General features: G+C 31.7%; 1 protein-coding gene and 1 pseudogene across 2 annotated transcripts in view; one reads left to right on the plus strand and one right to left on the minus strand.

The window, feature by feature from the left end:
• The window catches only part of RhoGAP1A (Rho GTPase activating protein at 1A), a 30,789-nt gene that overhangs the window by 1,678 nt on the left and 16,230 nt on the right, over nt 1-12,881 (plus strand). The window contains exons 2-7 of one of the 2 annotated variants that reach the window (XM_068777549.1): nt 1,296-1,539; nt 1,618-1,813; nt 2,463-2,619; nt 3,055-3,307; nt 4,345-4,498; nt 5,551-5,692. In XM_068777549.1, the coding sequence (XP_068633650.1) occupies nt 1,296-1,539; nt 1,618-1,813; nt 2,463-2,619; nt 3,055-3,307; nt 4,345-4,498; nt 5,551-5,692 (1,146 nt within the window). The remainder of the gene's footprint in view (nt 1-1,295; nt 1,540-1,617; nt 1,814-2,462; nt 2,620-3,054; nt 3,308-4,344; nt 4,499-5,550; nt 5,693-12,881) is intronic. The other variant, XM_068777550.1, reaches the window with a different exon arrangement.
• LOC137933562 (uncharacterized) lies at nt 7,484-9,580 on the minus strand (annotated as a pseudogene).

Below are 12,881 nucleotides of genomic sequence, written 5' to 3' on the forward strand. Positions count from 1 at the left end.
TCCAACAGCAGGCAGTACTATCAGTAACTAAGGGTAATACAACACACAAATGTTGGGAATGTAAAAATAAAATAAACTGTTACATAGTTTGTAAAAAAAAATAATTTTATTCTACTAGTAATTCTTACCCCCTGCCATTTGAAAGTACACATAGGTTTTGCAATGGTACAAACATAGATATCCTCAAGCAATAGTGAACTAAAGTTGCCATATAAAGAAACTGAAACTTGGTTTCTAACATTTAATATTTATAGATGTTAATTACATTTTAAGTGTTTTGATGGAGTGAAATAAAATGCAGTACATATAAAATTGATCAAAATCTTATCTAAACATTTATAACTTAACTATAAAGCTGATGTTAAACTTCATCAGCATTTCCTGTTTTATTCACTATGCTGTTTATACATTTTTTGATGTTCATTTATTAAATTTGTGAAAGTTAAAGTTAAAGTCCAAAATTTAATTTAATACATAGTTAACTAGTTTCTTCAAATGTGTTTACAAAGTAGTGTACATTCATTAGTGTATTTTGGAAATGGGATGGAATAATTATATCATTTGAACCATCCTTTCATACAAATCATCTCTAATTAATATCCATTGGCCTTAGCTAAAGCCCAACATGCAGGGTTTGTTTCTTTTCATTAGTATGTTGCCTCTATGTGTCCATACAGGGGTGGACTGTTCCACTAATCATTTGCATCTCTCAATTTGTGATTGATCCATGTTCATTTTAGCTTTCTTCTTTTTGAAATAGCATCCTTCGTTTTTGTGATTTTCCTTTACTCATGAGCAGTTTTCTTTCCAATTTATGTCAAATTTTTAGTATCCAAGCGTGATTATTTCCATGGACCATTGATATGCTTGTGTTTACCATCCGTAAACAAGTATAAGCTAAAGCTTTTACTCTTCTTTTTTTTTCTTGGGGATTTATTTTAGTGACCAGAATTCATCCAAAACATTGGTTATTTAACAGTAAAAAATTAATGTATGCAGGGTGGTAGGTTATAACTGTAAAAGCTTTAGAAGGGTAAATGAATAGCTCGTTTGCTGTCAATTAAAGTTTTTTGGATAAGGTGTACCTAACACCTTATCCAAAAAATAAATGGTCTCAGGAAATAGGGTACTGATTATTAATATATATTTAAATTAATTATTGCTTATTACCCTCTTTTTGACTTTGCACTACCTAAAGTTATTGGCCTTCCAATGGAAAACAAATTGATGTAACATAGTTCAGGGTGATTGGAAATAAAAGTATTTTCAGTAATAAGTACATTTATTCATTTTAGGAATCAAATACAGATTCACTGTCTAAGAAAAGTGAGAATAGTCTGACAAGTAATAATAATGAAGAAATAATAAATGAGTCTTCAGAGACTGAAGTGCATCTTAGGCCCAAACCGGTGCACATTGGGGAGAGAAGTTCAGTAAACCAATGCATCAATGAGATCTCATCAAGTTTAGTAGTGGAAGCACGAAGAAGATGCAATAGTGAAGTGGTACAAAGAACTGAACCTGAAAAAGATAGTAATGGTAATAATGAAATTGATTTCAAAAGAAAATTTATTTAAACAAGTCTATATAAAAAATGAACATTACCTCTTTTTCCAGTAGCTGTAGAAGAAAAAAGTCCAACTCAAGTTAAGAACCGTCCAATGTCTCAAACTGGTGATTTTGTAACAGTTATAGAAGTAAATGGTCTAAAAGCTGCGGAAAATGCACTGAAAAGGGCTGAAAATTCTCCACAATCACCTGAGAGTACTACAGCTGATTCAACTTTAGCAATAAAAAAGAAAGTACCTCCTAAGTAAGCGTTTATATTTTTTAAAACTCTTCAGTACAAATTTTAAATAATGTTTTGTGTTTTAAATAAAAATTAGTATTTAGATTAAAAATAATAATAGTTGCAACTTGATATACAAGTGAAAAGAAGACTATTGGCTACTAATCGCTTTCTACAATTCATTAATTTGTGAGCATTAAAATAGTTTTGCTTATATAGGTGGTCGTCATCGTCGGTATCTCAACCCATAGTCGCTGCAAGGTATAAGCCTCTCCCACAGATATCTAGGGAGTGATATACCATAATCGCTACACTTGGCAGACGGATCAGGCTAGGTACCATAATATAATATTGTAGCGTGATATTATGGTACGCAGATGACATTGCTGTCCATACTCTGGACACTTGTTTGTGGACAGTGGCCATTCTATGTAATTAATGCACAATGATTGAATTATTTACGATTATTTCCCGGAAATCGTACCCGCGACCTGTGATCGTCGCAAGTCTCTGTCATCTACCAATGAATTACCACTGCTTCATTGTATAAAGTATAGTAGTCCATAAAAGGTTTTAGTTTGTTTTTTTTTTTATCGTCATTCAAAGTATTTTGTATCCTCATGTAAAAAGTCATTTTTACAGTTGTTAATTTTTTTATAATTTTTTGTATCAGACCTCCTCCAAAAGTGTTCAGCAAACGTGGTGCATCATTGCCAGAAACAGGCCTGTCAGAAGACAGTCCTCCGTCCTCCCTTGGGCGAAGATTACGTAGTGCAGAGTCCCGCGAATCCATTGCCAGTCGAGCTTCTACTCCCTCAATCAGTGAAAGAGTATGTTTTTTTTCAGTCAATTTAAGTTTTAATTAATAATAGGTTATTGTCAAAAATTATTACCTTTTAAAATACGAATTCCTAATAAATTCAGTTTTATAGATAAATAATGATGGATACAAAGAGATAGTTCTTTATTTATAATTCGTTCTTAAATAAACGAACGACTTAATATTTACATTTAAAAAATTGAAACTGATACTACACTCTTGTTTAATAGATTAAACTCTCTGCACACTAAATACACTGCTTTTCCTAACATATATAACACTATAGCAGCGCGAGCCTCACAACACATGTTGAACGATGTCTCTGCTATACTAACGCTACAACATTTTTTCAAGATTACCCTAAATTTAAAATAACTTGTAAAAAGTACAAAAGTACCCTCACTTAACCACAATTTTATTGATTATAAAAATGAGTTTGTTTTAGGTGAAAAGTTACGAGTCAATAAACTCTTTGTCTTCGGAGCGAAAGAGATCAGGAGGTGCTGCTACACCTAGATCTATAGATGAAGAGATAACTTCCACCACACCTGACTTACCCGAAGGAAATGATGTGGACAAATCAGCTCCAGTGTCACTTGAGAGTATCCCAGCTGCTGTTCCTACCATTGAGGATGAACCCTATTATGATCAAGTACCAGTTGATATAAATGATGGCGAATATGTTTATATACAAGCAGGTATTTCACAATATTCTGTGAATATTTGTTAGTAAGTTTGGAGAGCGTAATTTATAACATTTTACTTAGAAATCGTAATTATTATTCAGTTTAAATTTTCTTGATCATTCACTATTTTTGAGGATTACTTACTAAAATAACATAAGTTACTGACGATATAAGAGAGCGTTTCGTGTGGCTAATTACCTAAAATTAAAATATCACGTTTTAAGTTAAAAAATCATAAACATAAGCCTAACTCTTTTATTGTTTCCTTAAGTTATCTGAAGAATTCATATATTTTAAAACTAAAAATCACAAATTTAAGAATTTTAGCTCTACCGTCAAAAATTGCTGAAGAAATTAATAGGTATAGAGGTACTCCGCCACTGGGCCGCTTTTATTCCACCATTCGTATGAAACGCTGTATTAAAGTGACGGTACTCGCTCATCATGATATCAATGGTACCCTGAGGTTTAGAGACTTTTAATTTGGTGACAATACTTCTTTAGCAGAGAACAGATCAGCTAAGAACGATTTTTACCAAATTCTACAGGCAAATGGAAAGAATTCACTAAAAAAAAAAATATTTACTATCTATAGTCCTTTTAGATATATACACTTGGCTAAATATCTTTTCATGGTTTGTTAAAAATTCCTGAGAAAGTCAGTGCGGGCCACGCATAGGGGACGGGAGTAATTAAGTAAATTATACTAGAATATTACCAACACGTGTAAAAGCTGTAAAGAGGTATTTGTGTAGTACATTTGTCAGCAAAAACTTTTTATGCTTTTACATTTATTTCCATTCACCCGTATAAAGACGATCACTCGGAAATATGTTACAATATTATATTATTTTTTTTGTATTGGAATGCGACAGGCCAGTAACTTCTAGTAGTATGTCAAATATAGAAAACAATCATTAATTTTTATATGCAGTATTACGAATTTTGAAAACTCTCTTCGTTACTATATTAACAAGTTATTTATTACTTCTGAAACCATAGACTTTTCTATAGGGTGTAACATAGGTTAATGTATTATTTTGTTGAAGGTGGCACGGGTTCAAGTGAAGACGCATCAAGTGGCACTAGCACGTTACCTCTGAGCGCAGGTACCGGGCCCACTGCGCCTACAGCGCCGCGTGCGCCCGACTCGCCACCCTGTGCTACGGCTCCCAATTACGTCAACATACACTACTTTATACAGTACGTTTGTTATAATTCTTCAATAAGAGATAGACGGGGTAGGTCCCTTAGTATCGTTGGATGCGGGGCTGCGCAAGGCAGAGCATTGTGGCGCTCTTTGAAGGAGGCGTATACCTTGCAATTGGCGTCTATTGGCTAACATGATTTTTATGAAAGAGTAGGTAAGGTACAGTCGGAAAACGATACAACTCGCTTGCAAAAGGTTTTATTAGAAATTTATATCGAAGGACCTATGATTTCCGAAGTATATTTAAGTGGTGTAATTTATGTCAAAACGCAAGATCACAAATGGCGAAGGATAACATACATGGGAAACAGGCATATCATCATCATTCCAGCCGTAGTACGTCCACAGCTGGACATTGGTTTCCAGAGATTTCCAGTCCAAGACCGGTAGAAAGCAACTTGCATCTCGTGTTTTCCGATGAACGTAACAAGATTATCTATCCTCCTTGTGGGTGGATATCCTACGCTACACTTGTTCCGTGGTTTCCGTTCCAGAAGGGGAAGAATTACGTATATGTTAGTAATGGTTCCAATTTGCACCATGTTCACAATTTAAATAATTCATGTGTTTGTTTTTGTGGTTTGCTAATAAAGACACAATTAGGAAATAACATTTAGAGCTAATTAAAATCATTGAAACAATTGTCATATACAGAAAGATGGAGTATGAGTATTATAATTTTTAAAGTTGGCGATAGTTTTTAAAGCTATTTTTCGCAGACGAAAATACATTAACACCAGTGTGTGTACTATCAAATAATGTCTAGCATCTTTATTGTATACTTTTTAATCTGTTTTAATAATTTAAAAAAAACGTTAATTATTGTTTACCGAAACTAAAGACTCAAATTGACTTTATAAAATGTAACGACATTAGCTTATACAATTTTGTTGTAAAGCGTACTAAGCTGGTACGGTATAATTAATATTTATAAATTCAGAAAAAAGGCAATTATTCTTCAATTTTGATAAAACTTTAAAATTGTAATGTTTATTTATATTCTCTGTGTTAATATTTATGATATTATTTTGTTTTGTTTACGTAGACAAGGCGGCGAAGGCACTGATCCCAGTGAAGTGAGTTCGGAGCTAGCGGACTCCAGCGATACTCCTCTTTTGTTGCGGACAATTTCTTCCGACACAGAAGCCAATGCGACGCCGCCTGTTTTAAGAAAACTGCATCATCAGGTAAGTGTCCAGTCAAACCAACGGAGACGGGTGATAAACAAAAGTTTTGTGTGTGATTGATATCGTCGTTTAAGCCTATAGACGCCCACTGCAAGACATAGGCCTCCACCAAAAATGTCTATTGGGGGATATACCAAAATCGCCATCCTTGGCAGGCAGGTTGGTGATCTCAGTGTTATATTATGATAAGTAGAGAATACAGCTGCCCATTCTCTGGAAACTTGTTTTTGAGTAGTGGCAATCGTATATAATCAATGCACATATTGTGAATTATATAAAATTGTATCCCGGGAGTCGAACCCATGATTTACAACCGCTAGTCTCCATCCTCGACCACTGCGCTATCACTGCTCAATGTGTCACTTTGATTGGAGCTCCTATGATATTACCATCGATATTTTGACCAAAGGAACTGAATGTATTTTTGCAATACACCGTTGCCAAGAAGTTTGTGTTTAATTCCGATCTTAATTTATATTATCTGTGAATTAATACACAATTTATGGACGAGGCCAATGTTAATGTGGATGTCATAAAATTAAAATGATGAAAAATCTGGAATTAATGGCGATCTATTTGATTCTTTATTATGCATTATTAAAAAAGTCGAAATTCATGAATATTTAAAAAATATAAAAAAGTATAGTCATAGCAGTATAGCCGGGCTATGTGGGTCATTTTTGTACATTTTTAAAAAATCATAATAAAACGTATCTATTTAATAAATGTTATTTTATTTACAAATTTTAACTAAACTTTCTTGGATTGAGGACAATTCGAGATCATAAGTTACCGTTTTGTTAGATTAATAATATAACAATGTTATATGTATAATCTTATATATATCATCTTGGGCATCGGCGAGGCGGAACGCTACGCATTTCGAATGACAGCCAAAGTCAATTATCCGTAGGTGGCTGTTTCATTCTCTTTCTCTAAGAAGGCAGAGCGTTCACCTAAATGACTAAAGAACTTAAAGGTCTCTAAAATCGATGACATAAACAATTTAATGGCCTTCAATGGAGCTTTGGAAAAGGTCTACCTTTTTCAGTGACTAAGGTTTATTTAGGTTGGTTACTTTAGCGTAGTGTCACCTTAAGCCTGGTGAAGATGTAAATGCTAACGAACATACAGTATTGGTTAGTGACTAATTAACATTCACTGGGCGTAACGAGACGAAAATATTTTTTGTTACCACTCTTTGATCATAAACTGACCATTGTTTACTGATTAGAATAACAAACAAAGTAAATTGGCTGAAAAAAACACTTTAGCATTAGGCAATTGGCATAATTAATATGTTGGAATTTCGCTGCTCCTATATTATATAACATGTAGTATTGCTAGCCAAATGAAATTTTTAGGGATTATTTAACATGAATTCTAGTAATTTTTAAGAAGTTGGACAAAAAAATGCTATGTAATTTCTTTAATCTGCAGTACCTCAAAATGATTTTTGTTTATTTTATTTTTTTAAAAATATACTCATCTCAAGGTTATTTCAAAATTTATTAAGAATTATTAACAGCGATTTCATGATACAGAAGACGCAGTATTCAGGTAGTTTGAGGAAAAAAATTATGAGCGCGAGCCTAACGATTACATAGTATTACTAAATTTTCGTAAGGTACCAAATATTTAAAAAAAAAATTAAAAAAATCTAAAATATCAGCTGAAGATGAGGAGGTGGTATGGATATGTGGTGAGGTCCCTCCCCTCCCCCCGAGCTACGTTTGATAGTTTACATCGTGTTACAACTTATTTATATATATATATATATATATATATATATATATATATATATGTATATATATATATGTATATATATATATATAAAGATTTTACAAGATGAGATGAAGATATATAAAGAACACGACTAAATTTACTTAAAAAGCAACAAACAAAATAAGACAAATGTAGAGAGAAAGTACCTTAATTTGAAAAGTAATTACGAATTTTCCTCTTTTCGTTGCTTTACCTTTGTATAGATTAGAAAGATGCGTCAATCAAAGGTGATAATTATTTTTTTAATACACCGAAGTTGTTTTAAAATGAATTCAATCAAACTTGTAATTAAAGAATTAACTTACAACGGAACGGGATTGAACAAAAAAAGACAAAATATTTTAAGACATATTCACTGAAGTTATTAATTTAAATAATTTTCCTACTAAACAATTTCATTGTATCGTATAATTTAATATTATACAACTACTTGCTGTGAATTTTATTATTACGTAGTCGGCTTGTCGACAAAAAATAATTAGTTTTATTAATATCAAGTTGGCAACATCGATAGTTAACTTTATTTATTTAGTGTAATTTTTAAAAATTAGTTATAAAGAATGATTCAAAAATTAATGATAGTCCATCAGCTGCCAGACAACATTTTTTGAGACCAATTTAGCTCATTTCAAAAAATCACTTTTTGTCAAATGTATGTATAATTTTGAGTCGACTTATATAGCATATTAATAAAGTACACGTCCGATTTGAGATTGCGGTTTTACTAAATTTAGCCTAAAACAATTTATAAAATTTTGTTATTTACCCGCAGTAGCTGTTGGGTAGCGCTATAGTGTTTATGCTAAATTAATATATTAATATTTATCAAAAAAAAAACTTTACATTAAATAATAGCAAAGAGTTGTTATATTTTATTTATTGTTTTATGATCCGACTGGAACCGATGTATCGCGCGTTAGGAAAGCGCGCATACCTGCTACCTCCGATTGGTCTGGTCGACTTAATTAAACAATAAAATATTAGTAAACTTTCGTTTATACTATTTATGACTCCTAAAGGTTACTTACCGCTAGTTTATCTTGGATGTATAGTTTTGGGTTTTAAAAAATATTTATTTCGTCCAAACATATACCCGAAATACAAAAAAAATCTGGAGAGCAACTTATATTGTTTTTTCAAACTCTAATCGGTAACTCCTAAATCTGTAGCATCGTTATTATTTATCGGAACCGTGGAAGATAAAATTGCTTCTAATTCTAAAGGTCTTTCTTCGCTGGTTAAGTTAGCATTAGTTGTTGAAGAAGAGACTTCCATGTATAATGTCGTCGCTGTCGTTTTTTTAGACTCTGTATCCGGTACTGGTGTTATCGGTTTGCTGGTAGACTCTTCTGGTTTCGTAGTGTATTCTCTACATAAGCCCGACATGTCTGTGTCATATATGTTACAAGTAATATTGTTGCAGCCATCCTTGTCACACTTCATGGTAGTACATGTCTGATCGTTGCACCATACTGTTACGTTATGTTTGGATATCTCTATGTTATTGTCATGCGTGAAAACTGATGTCGTTGTTTCAGCATTTATTTCGTTCTCAGCGGGAGCTCCTGAATTCCACCAGGAGAAAGGATAGGTTATCCAACCCCATATCGTAGAACCTATTCCGCGGCCCTCGCTTACATCTGCAAAGTGTCAATTTTATAACCACTATCAACTTTTTATTAAATTTTTGCATGCTTGTCGAGTGTAAAGTTATTAAAAAAATATTACATTTCCACGTACTAAAAATAGAATGCTCTTGATAATGAAAAATATATTATCCACAATTGATATAAGAGGTTTTGCTAAATGCTTAACCAAAATTATAGTAATATTAAAATTTCCTTTCCTTAGATACATGTTTTAAGAGAATAAAATAAAAATTATTAATAACTGTACTTACGCTCAGTTGGGCTGCTTATTGATTTGTTGATAGCACACAATATGAATAAATACACTAGTTTATTGGAAATTGACATGACGACAGGTAACACGCGTCTCTTCTAGAGAAATAAATGTTTGCACAGTCTCACCTGGACCTTTTATACGACAAGGTTCGGTATGTCCCTTATCTTGGAGAAGATAAGCCCTTGGTAATGTTTACATAATGAGCTGTGACGAACATACCGGCCAAACTTTTAATTATCCCAAACGTAGTCAAACCATTTAAAGAAAGGACAAATAAGATAAATGTATCAACGACTATACTTTTTTTCTTCATAATTCTTTGAAACAATAACACTCAACCGTTCCTTGAATTTTTTTTATTGTTTGACCGATAAGTGTACGGCTCTGAGGTAATATTTGTTTTTGTTTTATCACATGAACTCTCAAAAATGCGTTTAACGAGCAATTGTTACTTACGGAGATTATTTTTTTTTTTAATAATTCTTTGTTTTGGCCAATAATTATGTTCGTAAATAAAAGAAAAAACAAAATATAATTATTAAAATTACATTCTATAGGAAGTAACAAATAAATGGGATCAATTTTTTTCTTAAAACTACGCGAAAGATTATTAAATTACCGGTAATTAAATTCAAAACACATTAAAATAAATTGATAAAAAGGCATATAATTCAATAACAAATATATTAAAATGATAAGACCTCTTGACAATAATGTCGCATAATTATTTTGTTTTCATATAAATTTTATCTCAGTAAATGTATATTTACAAATCAGTACTTTTAAACCTTTTTTTAAATGATGTGTTGTAATGGAGTTTCTTCACAACTATTATTAAACAATACAACACCTTGCGACGTAAAATACGGTCAAAAGTGAAATAAATTTAAAAAAATTGCCTTCGACGAGAGTCCCGTTAAAAGATCCAATATTGAATAAACTAATTTTACCTTCTGTCTTTCTCCAACATACGGTTGGTATACAATTATTTTCATTTATTTAGAATTCAAAAATGCAGTTGATATAACGTCACAAGTTGTAGAGTCGCTTGAGTTTTTTCTCAAGTCAATTTCACATAAAACACAAAATTGCTTCATTTTTGGACAAGTTAAAAACCTACATGTGTCTCGTTTAATACAATAAGTCAATATTTTTAATTTATTCTCGGGAAAATGATTTTCATCTAGTTGTTTTAAGTAATCATTGAAAATTTTTCTGACGTCCGTATCTTTTTTAGTGTGTGAATTATTATACGGTTTATTGTTTCTCATGTTTATGGTATATGATGGCATAGTTTCTTCTATGACTTCTCCAGCTGAATTGAAAGTAATTATCTTTGAAGTTGTATCTTTTTTTATCGAAGTCCATGGATTGACATAGTATGTTCTTGGCTATAAGTATAAATGTAACAATAAGTCATATTATTAACTAATGTTCATAGAATAACAAATATGTAAACTTACTTTAGATGTCTGTGAACTTTTTGGCAATAAATGTAGGATTAAAACTATTATTATAACATTTAATAAACATTTTATATTGTTGTGGTATATTGTATCCATTGTAAGTAACATGTAAAACTGCGCTGTTATTCGAAACTAGGTAGGTTACATAAACTTTATCAAAATCATAATATTAGTATTTTCGGAGTAAACGTTTATTTTCAAAACAATACATAATTTTTTTACATAATTTTGGAGTGTTTCAAATTTAAACAGTGGCCAGTAAGATCCAATTCTTTTAAAGAACATTTAGATTTTATGAAGGTTTTCTTTGCAGCGACTAAGCTGATACATTTAGAACTGATACAAAACGTCGCCTTTCCGAATATCTTACCCAACATCTTATCTTGCAATATATCAACTATTTCAAATGCTATATTTGAAGGTAGATCCATAATCGCTTCCATTGTAGCTACACTATCTAAAAGAAGAACAGTATTTTTTTTTATTTCTGCAGCATTTCAGCAGACAATACATTCTAATCTCAAGAAGTGAATTTTTATTTATGTCATGGATACGAGTGTGACACTGAAAAGTTTTAGAATACGAAAAATTACGTATCAACTAATAATAGTTCATAAAAATAATCTGCTTGACATAGATTGTATTGACGCCGTTGCATCCTGTAAACCATTGTTAGAAGCAGTGTGCCCTCTTATTTTTGTAGGTATTTTCCATAAAGTTTTTCTCTTAGTTTAGGGAATATATCAAAATCGTGGGCTGTTATTTAGTAGGGACCGTATGGATATCTCTATGTTATTGTTTTTCCCTCTCATAATTATTGTAGGCAGATAGGCAAGACCAGTCACCACTATCGAATTTTAACATCGTCACCAATGAACATAACGGCGTTTTTGAGCAGTAAGAAATGATCCAGCAAAAAGCTTCCTAATGCTTAAATGATCACGCAATATGTTTTTAATTAAGCTTGTACCGATATTCAACCACGATCGGTTTGTTTTATTAAATAAATAAATGATTTGTTTTGGTTGAATTATACAAGTAATAAATTTTCACAATTCTATTATTTGTACAAATTAAGCTGGTATTTTTATATTTGAACAGCAGTCAATTGAAATATAAGTTTACAATCGATTGTGTAATTTGTTGATGTTGTCTACTGTTAAAAAAGATTCGAGCTAAACGTGCAGCCTATCGTAAAATGGTAACAGTATTTTTAATGATCCATTTTACAGCTCAATACTTAACTTTGAAATGGTTCCTAATAGTTCGTTTTCTTTTTTCATCAGTTAGTGACGTGGTTAGCAAAAAATACACCTGACGGTAAACAATAAGGCCCTTGGTTGCAATATCTTTTCTCAGAACGATGTCATCCAGTGAACAATAATACTCACAACTCATTTTATCCAGTAAATCATTATGAACACAACTTACCTGTTTCATTCGATCCATTGCAATGACCTCTTTGATTAAATCGCTCTTCTGGTGTACAAATTCTATGTACACAAGTTTTTTCAGAACATTTCATAGAGTGGCATATCTTTTGAGAACAAAAAGTCAAAATTCCTTTTATATATTTGCCCATAAAAGACATGAAAACAGGAGCAACGGTATCTACATCGTTCCAGTCGACATTTCCAAATATCGCATGTTCAAGTGCAATCGTGTGATTCTTACGAATAGTCTCTTGTGACATATTTAACTTTACTTTGCTGTTTTCTCTTTCTAATATTATTTCTGTAATATTTTTGAAATTTGTGTTGTTACGGATTTTAGTAATATTTGGCCAATATAATAACTCAGAATCGCTAGATAGAATTTTACTATACTCTTTAAGGTTTTTCATAGGGTTAATTTCTTTATTCTTTTCTTTTATTGCATGTAATGAGTCATTGCCGATGATTTTCAACGTATTCTGTGTTATAACAGATCGTTTGCTTCTGAAGATTGGAGGCAACTCAGTTGAAATATTTGGAATTGTTTTTGCAAAATCTATTTCTATACTGTTTTCAGTTTTGTTAAAATCATTTTTATTT

This window comes from Battus philenor, unplaced genomic scaffold (assembly GCF_028537555.1).
Source record: "Battus philenor isolate CCGP_79_NKW_IND1 unplaced genomic scaffold, ilBatPhil1.0.hap1 SCAF_13, whole genome shotgun sequence".
NCBI classification, from domain to species: domain Eukaryota; kingdom Metazoa; phylum Arthropoda; class Insecta; order Lepidoptera; family Papilionidae; genus Battus; species Battus philenor.